Source organism: Macaca nemestrina, chromosome 10 (assembly GCF_043159975.1).
Source record: "Macaca nemestrina isolate mMacNem1 chromosome 10, mMacNem.hap1, whole genome shotgun sequence".
NCBI classification, from domain to species: Eukaryota; Metazoa; Chordata; class Mammalia; order Primates; family Cercopithecidae; genus Macaca; species Macaca nemestrina.
Genome location: NC_092134.1, coordinates 142,878,118 through 142,899,877, shown reverse-complemented (window position 1 = coordinate 142,899,877; position 21,760 = coordinate 142,878,118). Strand labels below are relative to the sequence as shown.

The following is a 21,760-nucleotide window of genomic DNA, read 5'->3' as shown; positions in this document are numbered from 1 at the left end:
CTTTTCTCTTCAACTCCTGACACCCTCTCACCGTAAGCCAGGAAAGTAATGATCTGCTCAAGTTATAAAAACAAAGTAGAAATAAGAGGAGGACAAAAAATCAAGAGGTACAGGGTGATCTCCTTCCTCTTCTAAATTTCTTTGGGATTCATGTTTGGACCATAAATTTGGCCTTTAAACTGTCAGACTTCTTTTCCTGTGGACTATCTTTTTTCCTCAACTAAACAGCATGCTTCTTGTTTTAGATCTCTCCCAGTTCCTATATAATAGATGCTTCAAGCATTTGGTTGACTGAAGTGATTGCATGAGCTTTCTCAGTCTTGAGGAGAGAACTGTGGCAAGGCTGCCACCTGTTTCTATGACAAAGTGTTAAGAGTGACTCAGCCTAACATCCAGTTGGGTTGCCCTTAATGAGACAGGGACTGTATTTACAGGGCCCGGTCACTTCCCACTTGACTCAGCCGAGCTTGCACAGGCTGTGCACATGCTGGCTGCTCCTATCTTGGACTTGTGGAAAGAAAGAAGAACATGAGAAGTGCAGGAATCTGTGGCTTTGGAACTTCACAGAGACCTTTCCCAGGGGCTGCAATTAGAGAACTGTCCTTTGGATTCACCTTTGCTAAAGAACTACAGTGAAAGTTCTGGGAGATGTTTGCTCAAAGTGCTACCCCATCCTCAAACCTTCCTAAGTGCTAAATGGACATTGTACGACCCACTGGAAATGCAGCTCCCATTTCTGAAGCCTTACAGTGAGGTTGGGGAAACAAGACGCACACACTCCAAGTAAGTTCCAACATATCAGATGGTGAGACAGATGGCAAGTTCTACTAAAGCTCCAAGAAGGAAGGAGTTGCTCAGGACTTGGCTGGTCCAAGAAAGCTTTATAGAATCTGAAATGGACCTTGGATAAAGGGTACAAGTTGACCGACTAGAAAAGAAAATATGTTGGAGGGTACTGAATAAACTCGTTTTAGCTGGAGCAGGTTTCATGTGGTCACATAAAGTTGGAAAAGGTTCTGGAAGGCCTTGAATTCTGGATTTACAGTGTGCATCTTAATCAATAAGCATTGGAAGCCATCAGATATTTTTGAGCAGGTGTGTAAATACATACGAGATTTTTATTTATTTATTTATTTTTTGAGACAAGGTCTTGCTCTGTCACCCAGGCTGGAGTGCAGTGGCATGATTGTGGCTCACTCCAGCCTTACACTCCTCCTGCCTCAGCCTCCCTAGTAAGTTAGGGGTACAGGTGCGTCTCACCATGCCTGGCTTTTTATGAAGACCATCTGGCGGTAGTGGAGAGGATGAGATGGGAAGCTTGGAGTTGGGGAGGCTAATTAGGAACAGTCCTGTAGAAACTATTGAATATCCAACTGAGGTGAGAACAGAGAGAAGGCAAACACAGCTCTCAATTCTGTGAGAACCTCTGTCTTGGAACAGTACTTGTGTGATATTCATTTGATTTAAAAATGTCCAGGAACACTTTGACCCTTCGCTTTTCCCATAGTCTCCTGACCATTTTTCCCAGAAGAGATAATGGAAAAGAAAACTGCAGTATAACCTACTGAATGACCCTGGGCAGTTCATTCTGCCCCTTGATACTTTATCTAATTTAAATAAGATAATAATGCTTTACCTGCCTGAAAGCAGAGGACTGGAATACTGATTTTTTTTATTTTTGTTTTTTATTTTGAGACAGGGTCTTGTTCTGTGGCCCAGGCTGGAGTGCAATGAGGCAATCACGGCTCACTGCAGCCTTGACCTTCGGAGACCAAGAGATCCTCAGCCTCCCAAAGTGCTGGGACTGCAGCCGGGAGCCACGGTGCCTGGCTTATCTTGCGGATCTTTTCAACTCTAAGACTGAATACCTTTCTATTCCTTTTAAAATTCTTTTTCGGAACCCTCAAACACCCACTCTCTTCAAACAGCCATTCCAGCCGGGTCCGGGGACAGCTGCGCGCTGGGGTTCGCCGTGGGGGCTGCACGGCTTCCCCGGGGCCTCGGAGACGTGGCTCAGGCGGGGAACAAAGGTCTGCAAATCTCACCCGGAAAACGAGGCTGTGTCTGAGATAAGTGTCCAGCGGCTCCCCACGAACATCGCCAAGTAGGAGTCGGGTCGTTGCTGTGGGCGACGAGAGGCTCTGAGCTAAAGCCTCGGGCGTGGCCCGAACCAGCCTCGCCTTCGCTTCTGCTGAAAACCGCCAGGCGTCGGGGCGGGGACCACGTCTCCCTCGGTCACCGAGTCCAGACCAGCGCTCGCCCCTGCTCATCCCACCCGGGCCCCGTCCGCGGAGGCACCGGCACCAGCTCTCCAGCCCCCCTCGCTCCCCTCGGGAAGCCACAGCGGCCTCGGCGTCCCAGGCTCTCGGGGGCGGAGCCCACCTGGGCCCGGGGCGGGGCGGGGCGGGGCGGGGGCGGGCCAGGTGCGGCGAGCGGGAGAGTCCGGAGCCCGGGCCGGGGCGGGGGCGGGGGCGGGGGCGGGGGCCGGGCCGGGGCGGGGGCGGGGGCGGGCGCCGGGGAAGCCTCCTCCGGGCGGCGAGGGAGGGCGGCGCGCAGGGAGGGAGAGCGACGGGAGCGGCGTGGGGAGGAGAGCCCGGCACGGAACACGCGCGCGGAGGAGGAGCCGGCCCCGCTCCCGGAGAGACCCCTGGCGCCCGGAGCATGAGCCCGCGCCCCGCCGCAGAGCGCCCGGGGGAGACGGCCTCGGCGCAGCCCTGAGACGCTGGGCCGGGACGCGGGGCGCGGGGCCCGGCCGGGGGGCGGCGGCCGCCTCGGTCAGCGCCATGGGGAGCCCCCGGGCCGCGCGGCTCCAGCTGCTCCTGCGCCCGGTGAGGCTGCTGCGGAGGCGCTTCCGGCTGCTGCTGGCGCTCGCCGCGGTGTCCGTGGGGCTCTGGACTCTGTATCTGGAGCTGGTGGCGTCGGCCCAGGGCGGCGGGAACCCCTTGAACCGGAGTAAGTAGCGCCGAGGGCAGGCGAGGGGCGCGGAGCGGGGCGGCTGCTGCGTCGGGGGACCCGCCTCACCCCGTCCCCGGACCCACTTCCCGCCCCAGGTGCCCGGCGTCGCCCCGCGCGGACTCGGGGGAAGCCGCGGGGCCGAGCGCAGAATCCCCGAGCCGGGCCTGCCCGCCGGCCGTGTGGGTCCGGGGCATCCTCGCGGCTCCCCGCGGAGAGCGACCGGGACGGAGGCTCCCCCTCTCCGCCGAGACGCTGGCGGCGTCCGGGCCCCTCCCGCCCCTCCGGGCTTGCGGCTCCCGGGGAGGAGGTCCGTGGGGTCCACGCGCGAGCTGGGGATTCGAGTGCGGGATGCCCTCGGCCGTCCACGCCCGGGCGCGCGCTCCAGTCCGCGCAGCCCGAACTTTGCCCCCCGCCTGCTCTTTGGCTCACTGTTTCCTCTCCTGCTGCATCTTCCAGCGGGTTCTTTTTTTTCCATACCTCGGAGAGTCCCCTCTCCTCCCCGCTTCCCCTGCGTCACTCCTCTCCCGGCCCCGTCCTCGGTTCCTCTGAGTCTCCCACCTCCTCGCTGCGTCCTCCCGCTCCTGTTCTGGCCGCCCCTTCTGCTACTTTTCTGAACCCTGAGCGATCTGGCAAACTCCCCATTTTAAGGAGATGATGGACAGCACAGTGGACCGGGCAGCAGGTAGATTCCTACTTCCGTTTCTAACTTAGCCAAGGCCACTTAATATTTCCGTGCCTCAGTTTCCTCCTAGGAAAACAGGAGAGCGTGGTCTCTTTGCCTTTTTACATCAGTAGGTATGGCTGTGCGAGGCGGTTTTCAACGTACTGTGGATGGGCCTAACAAAGTAAAACTCAGTGTCAGGGGCTGTAAAAGATCCTGGAATAGTTGGGAAAAGAAATGGAGAAACGCCCATTACTACCAGGTGCCCAACCCAAACCCGAGGAGCCGAGGTTCAAAGTTCTGACACCTGGCCTCCCATGCCTTCGCTTCCCTCCCGCTTCGGGGAAGCTCGGACAGAGTGGCTGAGCAAGTTGCGGAGAAGATACTCTGACTCTGACCTATCGGCAGCTTTCTACCCAGAGTTGGGTGTGGTGCTGTGCCTTCTCTTGTGGCCAGACAGACAGAATTACTAGGGACAGTCGCTGAGCTGGTTCAGGTTGGAAATGTGTATTTATGGCCTAACCTTTCTGTGGTGATGGAAATAATTCCGGCTGTGAGTTGGAGGAGACTGGCTCTGCTACTAACTAGCGGGGGAGTCAAGGGAAAAAGGACAGCTTCTCAGGTGAAAATCAGAACTTTGGTCTAAATGGTCTCCAAGGTGTCTTTCAGTCTGGATACGAAGACTGATGTGCGCGCAAGCATTTGCAGGGCCAGAGAGCTCCGCACATCACCTGGAAGCCACAGCTTCCACCCCGGGGCCACGGCTCCACACAGCAGTGCTTTCCTCTGATGACCACAGCCTGCCTGCCCGTAGCGAATTCTTCCCTCCTCTGGGCCCTGTTCTTCCTTCTGAAAGACAGAGAGTGAGTCTGTTCTCCCCCGCCATGGCCACTCAGGCCCAAATGGATGAGCTCCTTTGGAGTGTGTGTGGGTGGGGGCCTGGGAGGCGACACCTGTTCCCAGTGTAGCCATCATTTTGTTTAACCGGTGGGATCTTGTGCTCAAATTAAAAGCGGAGAGGAAAGCAGTTGCTTTGTGACCTTGGAATCAGTGACCTCCCTTTCTCCCTCTCCTCACTTTTCTTTTACCTCAGGTGTGTTTTCTTCTCAAACCTGGATCTCGTTTGCCACAGTCATAATCTTACACTCTGGCCCTCGACCTCTGCCTGTCTCCTGTTGCCTGTCTCATTCCGAGCCATCAGTTCTTGAGTCTGTTGGGTTCCCCTCCCAGATGAATCTTAACTCTCTGACTGAGTTTCCTTATTTTTTGTTTTCTTTTCCGAACCAATTATCCAGAAAGCTCTCCCCAGCCTTCTATTCCAGAATCGACTGTTTCCTTACTCATGGTTTTTAACAGGAGGCTAAGCTTGCACACTGATGCACCTTGTAGAACCCTGAAATTCGTCTATTGTGCAGGGTGTCTTTTTGTCCTGGGCTGTCCCCTTATATTCTACTCTCGATTTCCCTGTGGAATGAGAGTTAGACAGGAGCTGTGGTTTCTGCCTCCTTGTCTCCCATCCTTTTGTTGTTAAGAAGCCCAGACATCTTGCATCAAAGTTAGTTCCCTCTTTTCCTGTAGGTTTCATTCCCAGCTCAGAGCTTTTCCTTTGGAGGGAGAGCCGGGGAGGAGGCATTGGGAAAGGAGAGGTGGAAAGGGGGTTGCTAGCATTCCCAGCTCCGCACTCTTGGATACCAACAGGAACCAGGGTAGTAAAACTGCACCTCCCAGCCCTGCACCCCCGGCCTCAACCACAGCAACCAGAACCAGCTTGTTGGCTCTGCTTTCCAGCAAACCACCCTGCCTCCCCTCTCTAGCAATCCCTGCCAACTCACTCCACCACCCACAGCTCCTTGTCATCTGTAAGGCCAGCCCTCATTACCAGCAACCTTTCATTTGCCTGTCCCTGTGCTGGATCTGGTGCTGGAAGAAGAGTATGGAGAGATGGCAGTCACAAACTCCAGGGTTACCAGTAATGACAGGGGAGCATACTTCCTTCTTTATCTTCGTGAAATAACCCAGTAGTTTAAGATGTGAAAGATGTACAATTTGGCTCCATGTGCAGAAGGAGATACAACCACAACTGGAGTGGCTTCAGAGAAAAACAAGCAAAATCCTTAACAAATAGAAAGTGGACAAAAGAATTAGGACTGTTCACTCATTCATGTACACAAATATTTACTTAGCGCATACCTTGAGCCAGGGATTGTGCCAGGCCATGTAGGTGTGATGACCAGGACGTGGTTTCTAGCATCTACAGCTTTATCTAGGGGGAAAGCTAAGATGCCTATATCAAAATAGTTGTAATATAAAGCAGTCATTGAGTTTTGCAAACATAGGACCCATATGTTTCTGTGACACCTCTCGAAATGGGGGCACAGCTCTCCCAACTAATATTTCATGGAAACAGTGACATTTGGGGACATTTTGAAGAGTTGGTTAGATTTTGGAGGATACAGAAAGGCTATTCCAGACAGAAAGAGTAACGTCAACAAAGACCCAGCATCGGGGAAAGTTTGTGTTTGAGAATATTGAGCAGCTGAGTTTGGCGAAACAGAGGGTATAAGGAGAACAGAGGATGATGCTATGTGTGGAAGGCTGAATAGAAACCTTGAAGAGTGGTGTTTATTCAGTAGCTGGTAGAAAGCGGTTGAAAGTTTTAGAATACGGTAGCATTATAGAATGGGACAGGTAAGGTAACAATACTTTCGGTGTGGCATGGTGGTTCTGGGACAGGGTCCTGAACCAGTTAATGTTGGGCTCCCCTTGTTGGGCCCAACATTAACTCTTTAGCTGCTGGATCATGGAGCTGTCCTGGGGAGGGGTCCAGGTGGCAGTGGGACACTCAGAGGGCCTGGGGCAGCCACTGTTCTAACACATGCATAAGGATTTCAGTGTTTTGGTAAGTGGTGCGACTATCCTGGTATGTACTGGCTGAAAAGCAGCCCTGGGAACAAATTGTTGTTGGAAGTTAAAGATTCTCCGATTAGGCAGGTTTTAACAAGTTACATACCCATTTGTTCATATTGGATCAGCAAAGATTCTATTTGAAGGCAGAGTTCTGGCCTAGAGGCCGGGGGTGGTGGCTCACACCTGTAATCCCAGAACTTTGGGAGGCCAAGGCGGGCAGATCATTTGAGGTCAGGAGTTCGAGACCAGCCTGGCCAACATGGCAAAACCCCATCTCTACTAAAAAAGATAAAAAAAAAAAAACACCTAGGCGTGGTGGTGCACGCCTGTAATCCCAGCTACTGGGGAGGCTGAGGCAGGAGAATTGCTTAATTCGGCAGGCAGAGGTTGCAGTGAGCTGAGATTGCACCACTGCACTCCAGTCTGAGTGACAGAGCGAGACTCCACTGTAAAAAAAAATGGGTTTCTAGAGATGAAATATCTCAGAGCCAAGGGATGATATTTGGGCTCAAATCCAAGACAGAAGGATGGCATGTACTGGCCTCTTTTAGAGCTCCCATTTAAGGGCCAGGATTACTTGCTGGATCCCAAAGTATTCTGAAGCTCAGGAAGCCACTGGCTTTCATTGCCCTGCCTCTGTCTGTACCACATCTCTCTGGCTGGCCTTTGTGACTTCTGGCTGACTTGAGTGGGCTGAGGGAGGCACATCCACAGTGAGAGGCAGTCACTGCAGCTCTGGCCACCACAGCCGTTCGGATCTGGAAAGGATACAAACCCTCCAGTAACAGAGGTAATACAGGGCAGAGCAGTAATCTGAGACGCAGGCAGGGAGAGAGGGAGAAGCACATGAGACAGATGTGTGGGCAGAGGAGGGATAGTGTGGCGTGGAGTTGAAACCCAGTGAAGCAACAAGCACAACTGCCTTGTGTGCTCCTGTGGGCAAGGACTGTGTCTCATGCAGCTCTGGCTGGCCTGCCTCTCTGTCCCAGGGAACCTCTAGCTCCTTTTGACGTGTCCTGTTTTACCTCTCTTTATGCTGATATTCCAGTCACCAGGCTACTATGTGTGTCTTCAAATCAACATTCAGTTCTGGGCACACACTAGGCGCTCAGATAAGTACCTTCTGGTTATGAATGTGTCAGCTCTGAATTTCCAAGCACCTGATATTTTCCACTGGCAGATACTGTGTTTATCAGGGACTGATCCAATAATAGAACCTAGGAATTCTTGTTCCCTGTACCATAATACGTATACACAGCAATAGCCTTTGAATACAAATACAGAAGATAAGCGATAAGACATCAATGGTTTTCTTTTTTTTTAATTGTAAGCATGTTTTCTTTGGGCATCGCCTATACGAGCAATGCAGTTTTTGACAATAGGTGACCTTACCCATATTTAGAGTCTCTCTTTTCCCTGGTCTCTCAGTCCCTGTGCTGACGTGGCCGGTGGAACCTCAGCAATGTGTCTGCCATCTTTACCCTGCCTACTACCCAGGGACCCTCAATCTGAGTTGAGTCCCATTCCCCTGCTGGGTGTGCTGGGGCTGTCTGCCACTCCCTGTCCTGGGAGTTGTTCGGACGCTGTGCATGGTGATAACTGCTTTGTGGCACAAGGTCTTCTGATAGTGCTTCCGTGCTGGTTTCTGGTAACTGCACTGCAGTAATTTTCCAGGCCATGGAGCCTGGTCTTGCCCTCTAGTGCTGGGCTTTATGGAGCAGAGCAGAGTAGCCAACATAGCAGAGTTTGCTTTGGAAGGGGTCCTAGAGGCTGTTCCTGGAGTTGGCCACTCACCGCGTAGTTCTCGTCTGCAGTGTTCCACCAGTCTCAAGAACTACGCTTTTATTTTTCACAAGCGCTTTTCGTGATATGTAAAGATTATGTGGTCTCAACTAGGCTAACCAGACATTGGAGTTTACAGACGATTCTTTGACCTCGTGATTCATAGAATTAATAGATTTACATGTTAACCGATATACAAAAATGCGAGTGGAAGAGGTGAGAATAGTTGGATAGTGGTTCCAAAGGGCACTGGGCTGCATGTATTATATATTCTGAGCAAAGTATGACAGATCTTTCCATTTTTACAGACTCAAGTTAACAAGTGCTACTTTGAATGTTAGAAGTATCCATTGGATAGGCAAAAATGAATATTCTTTGTATTCTTGTTATATATATATATATATATATATTTTTTTTTTTTTTTTTTTTTTTTTGAGACGGAGTCTTGCTCTGTCGCTCAGGCTGGAGTGCAGTGGCCGGATCTTAGCTCACTGCAAGCTCTGCCTCCCAGGTTCACGCCATTCTCCTGCCTCAGCCTCCCGAGTAGCTGGGACTACAGGCACCCACCACCTCGCCCGGCTAGTTTTTTGTATTTTTTAGTAGAGACAGGGTTTCACCGTGTTAGCCAGGATGGTCTCGATCTCCTGACCTCGTGATCAGCCCGTCTCGGCCTCCCAAAGTGCTGGGATTACAGGCTTGAGCCACCGCGCCCGGCCTCTTGTAATATTTTAGTATATAAGTTATTTTTATGTTCAACATGTTCTTTATTTCATAACTACAAAAGGCCTGATACTGACCAACTTTTAAGAAAATAAACATGCAAATCGTCGCTGTGGTCCCTCTTTTTATTAAAGTATGTGTACTGAAAGCTGGATGAGCGGTTTTCACAAACTGAAAATACCTGTGTTACGGGCACCGTGATGAAGAAACAGAATATCACCAGCACCCCAGTGCCCCCATGGGGGGACGCTACGAATCACTGCTGTCAGCATAGATTAATTTAGCATATTTTAATCTTTTATATAAGTGGAATAATACAGATTGTGGTTCTCTTTTTAGTAACCATTTTTAAAATTAAATTAATGAAAGCGTTTTTTGAGACTGAGTCTTCCTGTCTCTCAAGCCCGAGTGCCATGGTGTGATCTTAGCTTATTGCAGCCTGGAACTCCTGGGCTCAGTGACAGGAGTGAGCCACTGTGCTCGGCCTCATTTTAAAATGACAAATGACATTCTTTTTTTTTTTTTTTTTTTTTTTGAGACAAGAGTCTCGCTCTGCTGCCCGGGCTGGAGTGCAGTGGCGCGATCTCAGCTCACTGCAAGCTCCGCCTCCCGGGTTCCCGCCATTCTCCTGCCTCAGCCTCCCGAGTAGCTGGGACTACAGGCGCCCGCCACCTCGCCCGGCTAGTTTTTTGTATTTTTTAGTAGAGACGGGGTTTCACTGTGTTAGCCAGGATGGTCTCGATCTCCTGACCTCATGATCTGCCCGTCTTGGCCTCCCAAAGTGCTGGGATTACGGGCTTGAGCCACCGCGCCCGGCCCACATTCTTTATGATTATAAAAATAATGCGGCCAGGCACGGTGGCTCACACCTGTAATCCCAGCACTTTGGGAGGCCAAAGGTGGGCAGATCACTTGAGGTCAGGAGTTCGAGAGCAGCCTGGCCAACATGATGAAAGCCCATCTCTGCTACAACTACAACAATTAACTGGGTGTGGTGGCGGCGCCTGTAGTCCCAGCTGTTTGGGAGGCCGAGGCACAAGAATCGCTTGAACCTGGGGAGCAGAGGTTGCAGTGAGCCAAGATTGCGCCAGTGCACTCCAGCCTGGGTGACAGCAAGACGGTGTCTTAAATAAGTAAATAAATAAATAAAATAAGGATAAAAATAATCCGTGCTCATTATACTAGACAACAGCTGTGTATCTGGACTACATTAACCCCCGTGAAAGTACTTGTTTGCCTTTAGGCACCACAGCATCAGGAATAAAATAACCTACGGCCGAGGAAGACCAGGGGCCTCAAGGCTGTAGGATACCTAGTCTCTGAAATCCTCTAGCAGTGCTCTGCCAGGGTGGAATTGAGAACTGCTGCTCATCCACATATGAGAACCCTCTAAACGTGTTTCTTCCGGTCTTGATCTTAGAAATAGCTGTGCTTCTATTGAGCAGTTTGTTTTCATTTTTATTGGTCACGCAAGTTGCATAATCACTCTGATTGCTGCCTTCGTGTTGGTTACTAGGAAGCTTTAGGATTCAGTTTTGTCTTCACCTGGAGAAAAGTGTAAAGGATTTTATGATCTGTATTTTTCTACTAATTTTATGACTGTACCTTTATTTTATTTTATTTATTTATTTTTTTTCTTTTTTGAGACGGAGTCTTGCTCAGTCACCCAGGCTGGAGTGTGGTGGCGCGATCTCGGCTCACTGTGAGCTCCGCCTCCTGGGTTCATACCATTCTCCTGCCTCAGCCTCCCGAGTAGCTGGGACTACAGGCGCCGCCACCTCGCCCGGCTAGTTTTTTTGTATTTTTTAGTAGAGACGAGGTTTCACCGTGGTAGCCAGGATGGTCTCGATCTCCTGACCTTGTGATCCACCGGTTTCGGCCTCCCAAAGTGCTGGGATTACAGGCGTGAGCCACTGCGTCTGGCCGACTGTACCTTTGTTTTATCTCCCCACCCCCACAAGCAACTACTTCCAGTTTATGTCATCTTGTATTCTATGGTCATTGTAAGCTACTTTAGTTTTTCCTGGACCAAATCAAGGCATAAAATCAATCAACAAAAGTGCTGTGGTATACATACAAGTATGAAGAAGAAATGAACAATCACCTAAAATGTCACCACTCTGACCTAGACAGTGTTGAAAAAATGAAGTGTGATAAGCAGATGTTGGATTCCAGGACGCCTTAGACAAAAAGTCTGGATTTAAAAACTTAAAAAGCCAACAAAAGTATTGCCCTGACCTTTTTGGGGGTCTTTATTTAGGTACTGAAAAGTTGAATCACATCCACAAATAAATTATCTTTCCGTATAAGACGACTACCAAAAGCTTAGAATTTACTGACAGATGTTGGAGCCTGAGCCACTTTTGTTGAAAACAGTGACACCGTACAAGGCAAGTTCAATAAAATTGGGCTCATCCTTGACATTACCGAGAGAACAACTGAGAGACTGGCTAGGAAGGCCAGAAACCCGGTTTATCATGTGGGCACCCGTCCCTGCAAAGGTCTGGGAGGAAGCGTCTCGCGCCAGCAAGGACACCTCAGTGTGAAGATCTGTGGCCACTGCCAGTCTGTGGCTTTTGGATGCATAAAGTCACAAACTAGAGATCCAGCTCCTCTGTTAACAGCTGGGAATCCCTGCCCAGGGAATAGATTTGGTCTGTCTCTTCCACCCATTTCTTCTTTGAAACTGTGTTCTTGTGGTCCCTAGCAGAGGCTATGTGTGTGTCTCAGTCTGCACAGCTAACATTCCGTGACCCAGGAAGAGGGCCCGGAAATGGAAGAGAATAGAGAGAGGGGGGAGTGGAAACAGAGAAATGACATTCCAGGCCGACCAAGGATTTTAGGTATCAATGTTCAGGAAACTGAGTGTGGGGTATTTCGCAATCTTTATTTAGTTTGCAAACCTTGAATGGCTGCAGAAGTGATTCATTCTAAACTTAAAGCAAAACGTTTACGGAGCATTCACTTTGTGTGGTAGACTGAGTGGACTGAAAAGCGTCGATAATTCCTGGAAAAACTGGAGTTTGAAGACAGGGCAAAGTTCAAGTTCAAGCTCTGTGACTCACCAGTGGTGAGACCTTGCAGAAGGTACTTATTCCTTTCTAAGTCTCAGGAGCCTTAGCTGGGTAGTGGAGCCGTAATGCTCTTCCTGTAGAGCTTTCTTTATGACTAAATGAGATTTATGAGCATAGCACATATTAGGAGCTCAGTGGATATTGGTTCTCATCTCTTCCCTCTCAGTCTGATAGGAATTAGAGAATGGCTGGGCAGGAGGGGGCAAATAGGCACATTCCTCAACTGGTCCTTTTGCCAGTGCTTCTTTTTTTTTTTTTTGAGACGGAGTCTTGCTCTGTCGCCCAGGCTGGAGTGCAGTGGTGTGATCTCGGCTCACTGCAAGCTCCGCCCCCTGGGTTTACGCCATTCTCCTGCCTCAGCCTCCCGAGTAGCTGGGACTACAGGCGCCCGCCACCGCGCCCAGCTAGTTTTTTGTATTTTTTAGTAGAGACGGGGTTTCACCATGTTAGCCAGGATGGTCTCGATCTCCTGACCTCGTGATCCACCCGTCTCGGTCTCCCAAAGTGCTGGGATTACAGGCTTGAGCCACCGCACCTGGCCCCCGCCAATACTTCTTAAACTTCTCAGCCCATGACACAGCTGTGTCCAGTACCCCAGCATCACTATGCCATCCATACCCAGCACCTGCCACCAAATACACATTCTTCAATCACGTTTTTCCTCCATGATGTTCAGCAATGCCTGCATCTTTCCATCCCAGGCAGAAATTTTTATTAGGGGTGGGGGCCCGGTTAGGAGTCAAGGATTTTGCTGAGAATGAGAGCTATCTGGGGGGCCGTACCAGGGCACAGAAGCACAGCAATTGGGAAGCGATAACCTCTCATTCTGCTGCGTGCCCCTGAGTACACACCAAGATTTCTGGGACTAAAAGGCAGGAACACCTGGCAGTTATCTCATTATTTCTTTATTAAAAAAAATTTTTTTTTTTTAGAGATGGAGTCTCACTATGTTGCTCAGGCTGGTCCTGAACTCCTAGGCTCAAAAGATCCTCCCACCTCAGCCTCCCAAAGTGCTGAGATTACAGGCATGAGCCACCGTGCCTGGCCAGTTACCTCCTTGTACATCCTAGCTTTGTAACTGATTTGCCTGGTTTCCTGTTTCCAGGAAATCAGTTTACCTGTAACTAATTTCCTGTCCTTTTGGGGGCTTCGGTTCCATAGTCTTTGGAGTGAGATGCTTCCCTGCGGGAGTAGATTTGGAACTTGCCCGTGTCGCGAAGGGGTGAAAGGGACAGTCAGGAGTATCTTTGACATTCTGGCGCTGGCCTTTCAAGGCTCAGTTGCCTGAACCAAGAGATGGCAGCTCTCCCAGTAGTTCTGACCGCTTTGGCCTCCAAGGTCATCTCTGACACCACGGTCTCCGTACAAGCAGTTGCCTCAAAGATTAAAGGCCTCCCTGCTGAGATCTTCTTACAAATCCTCTGATCCGCTCCTTTCCACCCTGCCTGCCAAGCCCAGGTTCAAACGAATGCGTGCAGTGTGTACTCACACACACCTCCCTCACCAGCCAGCTGGTCCCGACTGCTCACCAGCACCTCTTAGCAAAGGTGGGCAGGAGGAGTGAGGACGTGGAGGATCCCCTCGTGGACCAGGCACACAGCGCAGTACGCTCTCTCTGTCCCGGGTTTCTTTCCGTTTCAGCTGAGTAGAGGGCCTGGGACAGGGCGATGGAGACGGGTGAAGGCTTCCAACAGCAGAAGGCAGGGGACATTGCACAGGTACAGAAAATGGGCAGAGCAATGAGGAGAGACCCCTACCCCATTTTTTCATTTTAGTGACTGTTTTGTTTTGTTTTGAGACAGAGTCTCGCTCTGTCACTCAGGCTGAAGTGCAGTGGCGTGATCTCGGCTCACTCTAACCTGTGTCCCCCAGGTTCAAGCAATTCTCCTGCCTTAGCCTCCTGTGTAGCTGGGATTACAGGCATGTGCCACCTCGCCCAGCTAAGTTTTGTATTTTTAGTAGAGATGGGGTTTTGCCATGTTGGTCAGGCTGGTCTTGAACTCCTGACCTCAGGTGATGTGCCCGCCTCGGCCTCCCAAAGTGCTGGGATTACAGGCGTGAGCCACCGCACCCAGTGTAGTGACTGTATTTTTCATATCTGTAAGTTTTATTTTGTTCTATTTCAAATTTGTTGGGTTTGTAAACACTACATTGTGGCTGGGTGAGGTGGCTCATGCCTGTAATCACAGCACTTTGGGAGGCCAAGGTGGGCAGAGTTCGAGGTCAGTAGTTCGAGACCAACCTGACCAACATGGCAAAACCCTTTCTCTACTAAAAATATAAAAATTAGCTGGACGTGGTGGCGCATGCCTGTAATCCGAGCTACTCGGGAGGCTGAGGTAGGGGAATCGCTTGAACCAGGAGGTGGAGGTTGCAGTGAGCTGATTTGTGCCACTGCACTCCAACCTGGGTGACAGAGTGAGACTCTGACTTAACAAATAAATAAATAAGTAAATAAGTAAATAAATGAATAAATAGGCTGGGCATGGTGGCTCATGCCTGTAATCCTGGCACTTTGGGAGGCTGAGGTGGGTGGATCACCTGAGGTCATGAGTTCAAGACCAGCTTGGCCAACATGGTGAAATCCCGTCTCTACTAAAAATACAAAAATTAGCCAGGCATAGTGGCACATGCCTGTAATCTCAGCTACTTGGGAGGCTGAGGCAGGAGAATTGCTTGAACCTGGGAGGCAGAGGTTGCGGTGAGCCGAGATTACACCACTACACTACAGCCTGGGCAACAGAGCAAGACTCTTGTCTCAAAATAATAATAATAATAATAATAAATAAAAATAAACTCCATCATTCTTCTGCATTTAAAAATTTAAAACAAATTTAATTATCTAAAATTGTTGGTTGCAAGAGGCTGCCAAGATGTTAGCATCTGCTTTCTGCTCTGATTTTTACATCTTCATATTTTGGCTGCTGGAGTTTTCTCTTACCTTATGGAGAGCTTTACTATGTAAATAAAACAGCAGTTTGTCATCCTTCATCTAGTGTTTTTAATATTTTGCTGTGGGTATTTTCCAAAAGGAAGTCCTCTGGCTTGAATTTCTTTTTTTTTTTTTTTTTTTGAGACGGAGTCTTGCTCTGCCGCCCAGGCTGGGGTGCAGTGGCCGGATCTCAGCTCACTGCAAGCTCCGCCTCCCGGGTTTACGCCATTCTCCTGCCTCAGCCTCCCGAGTAGCTGGGACTACAGGCGCCCGCCACCTCACCCGGCTACTTTTTTGTATTTTTTAGTAGAGACGGGGTTTCACCGTGTTAGCCAGGATGGTCTCGATCTCCTGACCTCGTGATCCGCCCGTGATCCGCCCGTCTCGGCCTCCCAAAGTGCTGGGATTACAGGCTTGAGCCACCGCGCCCGGCCTGGCTTGAATTTCTAATACCTCCTCCAGCGACAGCAGGCTGCTGTTATGCGGGTGTGTGTGTCTAAGCAAAGGTGAATATTTCCATTTGAGGAATATAGCGCAAGCTTAGTGGAAAGTCTGGGGAATACAAACTTTTGTAGGGAACACAAGTTCTGTAGTGCAGAGGCTTGAAGGAGATGAAGATGAAATGGTAGTTGCAACCTAATTGTAGACTCACCTGCGGGCCAGGTTGCTGAGTCTGGACTTGGTAGGGAGCAACGTAAATTTATTTTATTGATTAACTGATGTTTTTTCGTTTTAGAGATAATGCCTCAGTCTGTTGCCCAGTCTAGAGTTTGGTGGCATGATCAGGGCTCACTGCAGTCTCAAACTCTTGGACTCAAACAATCACCCCACCTCAGCCTCCCACGTAGGCAGGACTGCTGGTGCATGTCACCGTGCCTGCTGATTTTATTTATTTATTTATTGAGATGGAGTCTCGCTGTCTTGCCCAGGCTGGAGTGCAGTGGCGCATCTCGGCTCACCGCAAGCTCCGCCTCCCGGGTTTACACTATTCTCCTGCCTCAGCCTCCCGAGTAGCTGGGACTACCGGCGTCCACCACCATGCCCAGCTAATTTTTTGTTTTTTTTTTTTAGTAGAGATGGAGTTTCACCATGTTAGCCAGGATGGTCTCGATCTTCTGACCTGGTGATCCGCTCGCCTCGGCCTCCCAAAGTGCTGGGACTACAGGTGTGAGCCACCGCGCCCGGCCCATGCCTGCTAATTTTAACATTTTCTTTGTAGAGACAGGGTCTCACTGTGTTGCCTAGGCTGGTTCAAACTCCTGGACTCAAGCAACATTTTTGCTTCTGTCTCCAAAACCACTGGGATTACAGGCACGAGCCACTGTGACTGTGTCTAGCCAACATAAATTGTTTAAAGCAGGAATTTCTTATGGAGGGAGTGTTTTCTGTTTTTCATCCACTGATTTGTACTTTAATTGTTCAAACACTTTTTTTTTTTTTTTTTTTGGTACAGGATCTTGCTTTTTCACCCAGGCTGGAGTCCAGTGGTTCACTGCAGCCTCGACTTCTTCAGCTCAAGCAATCCTCCTGCCTTGGCCTCCCACGTAGCTAGGACCACAGGCATACACCACTACGCCCAGCTAATTTTTAAACTTTTTGTAAAGATGGGCCTCACTGTGTTGCCCAGACTGGTCTTGAACTCCTGGGCTTAAGCAATCCTCTTTCCTCAGCCTCCCAAAGTGCTGGGATTACAGGCGTGAGCCACCCCACTGCCTTTAAATACTTACCAGCCCCTTCTACATCCCGGGAACTTGTGTCTGTAGGTTGATTAGGCTGTTGGAAGTTTGCAGGATGGCTAGGACGTAGTGAGGTGGTGACTGCAGTGACCCAGCGGATGAGTGGCGAGTGCCTAGCTGGAAGGAGTGGCAGATGAAAGCTGAGACATGTCAAGGCAGGACGTGACAGTTCGGCAGTGGGGTTGATGGAGAAGGTGATAGAATACCAAAGTTACGGGTTTCGTACATGGTTCTCTGGCTACTGTACTCTGCCACGATCATTCAAATAAGGGTTGTCTTGTGCACCCAGCATCTCAGAAATGGTCTCCTGAGAAAAACATGCCTTCATTTGTCCTTGTACTTTCTTCTCTGGAACCATGGTGGGCCTACAGAAGAATGCAAAGGGTGGGGAGGCAGACACTCATTCATTCAGAGGGTGTTCACTGAGCACTTGTTATTTGCCAGGCTATGCTCTGGGTGTTAGGGAGATCATGGGGAAGAAGAAGTGGAAAGAGCTTGCCGTCACAGAGCATGCGTTTCTGGTGAGGAAGAGACAGGATAATCATGTAAACAAACAGATGGGGATTTGAGATGCTGATGCTATCTGGGAAGAAAAAGAAGCAATAATCGCACTGGCTTGGAGGCTGAGGGGGCTCTCCCAGACAGATAGCTCCTAAGACAGATAACTGAGGGCTGGAGGACATGACACCAAAAGGGTGTCAGGATTACAAAGACCTCAGGAATTTGGAGAATGGGAGCTGGGTAGAAGAGGAAAAAATTGTAGAGCAGAGTTGTTGCTGGTTTTCAGGATAAGCGCCTCCTTCCTAATCCTGTTGTCCTGAAAACCGTGTTCTCCTTTACCTCAGGAAGGAATAGAGTCAGCCTCAGACTTAGAGTTTTCTACCAGGAGCGCTTGAGAAAGAAGCACTGGCTAAAGACTGTCTGGGCTGGGCAGAAAATGATCGTGGCTGTTTCTTCTTCATCACAAACCCAGATCCCAAAACCAGTATGGGGGGATAGGGGATGTCTTATTGAAAGGCAGACTGGAATTAACCCCGTCCCGTCCCTCACAACATTTTTTCCGTGCCTCCATGAGTGCACTTACCAAAGTCAGCCTTGCATCAGAGTTATTTTTGTCTGTTTGTCTTCCTCTGTGAGATTGGGAATTTCTAGAGTACTGGACCTGGGCATTTCCCCCTCTTTGTGAAGAGATTTGTAACCTTTTGTGGATCACATACATCTGTAAGAATCTGATGAAGAGGCCAGGCACGGTGGCTCACGCCTGTAATCCCAGCACTTTGAGAGATTAAGGTAGGAGGATGGCTTGAGCCCAGGAGTTTGAGACCAGCATGGGCAACATAGCAAGACCCTATCTCTACATAAAGTTTAAAAATTAGCCCCAGCCAAGCATGGTGGCATACACCTGTAATCCCAGCATTTTGGGAGGCCGAGGTGGGCAGATCACTTGAGTCCAGAAGTTCAAGATCAGCTTGGGCAACATGGTGAAACCCTGTCTCTACAAAAAATACAAGAATTATCCGGGAGTGGTGGCACTACTGTAGTCCCAGATACTCGGGAGGCTCAAGATCACATGAGCATGGGAGGCAGAGGTTGCAGTGAGCCAAGATTGCACCACTGCACTCCAGCCTGGGTGACAGAGGGAGACCTTGTCTCAAAAAAAAAAAAAAAAAAAAAAAAGAGCCAAGTGTGGTGGTGCATGCCTGTGGTCCCAGCTACTCAGGAGGCTGAGGTGGGAGGATCACTTGAGCCCAGGAGTTTGAGGCTGCAGTAAGCTATGATCTCGCCACTGTACTCCAGCCTGGGTGACAGAGTGAGATCCTATCTAAAAAGAAAGAAAAAAGAAGGGAAGAGAAGAGAGAAAAGAAAAAAGGAATCTGATGAAGAAACGGTGTACCCTGTCCTCAGAAGTCTGCCCATCTCCTGTATATTTTGCATGCTATTTTGGGAGGAGGTACACAGGCCTCTGACCCCTATCCGTGGATCCCTAGTTAAGAACTCTGCCTGAAGCTTTACCCAGTGCCTGGTATGTGGTAAGTTCTTGGAGTCTGGTGACTTGGGAATATTCTCCTGATTAAATCTCCTTCCTCTAGTTGCAGGGGACAGATGTTAGGTGGGAGAAAGAGAGCCAGGAAGAGCCCCGCTGCTGGGAGATGCAGAAAAGTGTTTAAATCATCCATCTGGAAGCAGCCATCCAGAGAGCAGTAGCTTCACCTCACTTCCTGTCCGGGAGAACCGGAGGTGGGGTCTCCTCCCTGGGCTTGGTCTTCCCTTGGGCTCTGCCGTGCCTCCCCTTCGCCCTGTGCCTGCTGTTCTCCAGTCTCATGACATCCCTCTGCTTGCCTTTCAAAACTCCGCTTATCCCTTTCTCTCATCCCTTCCCTGAAGCCTTCCTCAGCTATTTTAGAACCAGCTGACCTCGTTCTTCTTGGAACTTCTGTTGCACCTCACTTTTCTGAAACTTACAATTGAGCACTGACTGACTTTCGTTTACTTCATCTGGGTTGGTCTTGTGTGTCCCAGCTGGGTTGTTAGAGAAGCCAAAGGTGGCTCCAGAGTATCTGGTTAGGACGGTTTGCTTCACTCTCTCCACAGCGTGGATGGAATGCTTGGAAGAGGCAGGCAGTTCTCTTAGAATCGAGTCGGCGCAGGCTATGCTGTGCCCGTGTTTCCTCCATATGGACATGGCCATCCTTGCCGCCTTAACTTCTGGCATTGCTGTTGTGCCCTCCAGGCCATCTGCTGCTGTCTTGGCTCCTCCATTCCTTCCTTCCTTTATCGTGGCAGAGTGGTGAGAAGCTTTGAAGTCAGACTACCTGACTTTGAACCCTGGTTCCTGTCCTTGGTAAGCTGTGCCTCAGTGAGCATATTATTGACCCTCAATATGCCCCCGTTTCTTCTCTGTAAAATGGGACTATTAATGGTACCTGTCTCATTGTGTTTTTGTTGTGACGATTAAGTGAAATAATAAAGTACTTAGAACAGTTTCTAATACTTTGATAAGTGTTTGATAAGTGTTAGCTGGTGGCTGGGCACAGTGGCTCACATCTGTAATCCCAGCGCTTTTAGAGGCCGAGGTAAGAGAATGCCTTGAGGCCGGAAGTTCAAGACCAGCCTGGGCAACATAGCAAGACCCCCATCTCTACCAAAAAATAAAATAAAGAAAAATTAGCTGGGCATGGTGGTGTGTGCACCTGTAATCCTAGTTATTAATACTCGGGAGGCTGAGGCAGGTGGATCGCTTGAGCATAGGAGTTGGAGGCTGTAGTGAGCTATGATGACACCACTGCACCCCAGCCTGGGTGACAGAGCAAGGCTCTGCCTCATAAAAAAAATAATAAATACATAAATAAATGCTTATCTGAGCGCCTAGTATGTGCCCAGAATTGAATGTTGATTTGAAGATGCATGCAGTAGATGTTAGGTGCTGTTGTTTATTATAACTTAGCTTTTAAAGACCCTTTGTCTCTGTTTTGATTGGTTTTAGCATGCTGACTTTCACATATCAAAGAATCCTAGGACAGGGTGGACCCCGTGGGTACAGAATGGAAGAAAACCAAAAGCAAAGCAGAAGTCCAGAGATGTTAAATTCTGAGATGGATTATACCTGCGTTTCGTATTCTAGGCCCATGGCAGACATCTCCAATAGAACATGAAGTTCTTTTACTGAGCTCAGGTGCAGTCTCAGCATCATCTCAACATTGCTCACCAGGCAGTCACTACAGATTGACTTGAGCTGCCCCTTAAAATGTTATCTATGTATCCAGCCTCCTGATTTTACCAGTGAAGAATTTAAAGCCTGGAGAGCTTTAATCAACCTGCTCATATAGCAGTTTGTAGGACTCCTGGTGCCTAGACGATTGTTTTCACCACACCATGCCACCCACCCTCCGCCTTCGCTCGTTGCCTTTTTGTTTGCTGAGGTTGCCTCCTTTTAACGTCTGCGTTTCACGAGGTCGGGGAAGCTCCTTTCTTTTGCTAACCGCCCTAGCAATCTGATAGTATATTATGACGCATATAGGCCAACCTCAAGTCTGTTGATCTAGTTTTTTCTTACCAGTGAGCTCGCTGAAGTTATTGCCACTCGGTTGGGGGTGGATCATGCATGTTCCCAACTCAGCTGCCTTTAGGGGTGATCCATGCATTGACACCCTGCACTGGCATTGATGGTGGAGAGTAACCTGCAGAGAAGCTATTGCTGATGTTGAATTGAATTCTCACATTGCTAGAGAAAGGCCAAGGCTTGACATTCTTCATCCAACAGGTTCCTTTGTTGCACACTCGCATCCTGAGAAACAGAGCCCATTCCGGTGCACAGCTTCTTCAATAACAGGCAAATGGAGTCATGACTTCCTATCTCACTTTCTTGAATTGAGGGATGGGAAATAATGAATAGATGAAGTTGATTTTAAATCAAAAGAATCCTGGAACACACGAATGATGAAGCCCTTTGGTAGACAGATTCATGATGTATTTAAAACATTGTTGTCTTCTCCGTTATTCGTCTCTCTGGGTAGAAATATACAAGTTGACGAGGACAGATATTTTCGTAATCCTAGTTCTGCTTAGCAAATGGAAGTCCATTGTTGGCAATGTGAGGGTAAAAAGTGAAATGGGTGACAGATTAAAGAAAACTTGCAGAGAGGTAGCAACAAATAGGTTCAGAACGTGTTTGGAAGATTACAGAGTGCGCACAGTGGTTCACGCCTGCAATCCCAGCACTTTCAGAGGCCGCTGTGGGCATATTGCTTGCACCTAGGAGTTTTAGAGCAGCCTGGGCAACATGGCAAGACCCCATCTCTACAAAAAATTTAACAGTTACCCGGGCATGGTGGCTCAAGCCTGTGATCCCAGCTACTTGGGAGGCTGAGGTGGGAGGATTGCATGAGCCCAGGAGATCAAGGCTGCAGTGAACCGTGTTCGCACCACTGCACTCCAGCCTGGGTGGCAGAGTGACACTCTGTCTTTAAAAAAAAGAAAAAAAAGAAGATTACAC

General features: G+C 49.4%; 2 protein-coding genes across 7 annotated transcripts in view; both read left to right on the top strand.

Moving 5' to 3' along the window:
* Positions 1–2,337, top strand: part of LOC105463815 (coiled-coil domain containing 77) — a 57,593-nt gene extending 55,256 nt beyond the window's left edge. The window contains exon 10 of the mRNA XM_071072385.1: positions 1,700–2,337. Coding sequence (XP_070928486.1) covers positions 1,700–1,858 — 159 coding nt within the window. The 3' untranslated portion in view covers positions 1,859–2,337. The remainder of the gene's footprint in view (positions 1–1,699) is intronic.
* A 277-nt stretch (positions 2,338–2,614) lies between these two features.
* LOC105463809 (beta-1,4-N-acetyl-galactosaminyltransferase 3) overlaps positions 2,615–21,760 on the top strand; it is a 103,271-nt gene continuing 84,125 nt past the window's right edge. The window contains exon 1 of one of the 6 annotated variants that reach the window (XR_003013964.2): positions 2,615–2,952. Coding sequence is in view for 4 of the 6 variants with exons in the window: in XM_071072379.1 (XP_070928480.1) it covers positions 2,784–2,952 (169 nt within the window). In the remaining 2 variants the exon portion in view is untranslated. Of the gene's footprint in view, positions 2,953–3,131; positions 3,638–6,835; positions 7,314–21,760 lie in introns of those variants that run through there. The other 5 variants (XM_071072379.1, XM_011711129.3, XM_011711130.3 and 2 more) reach the window with 5 other exon arrangements.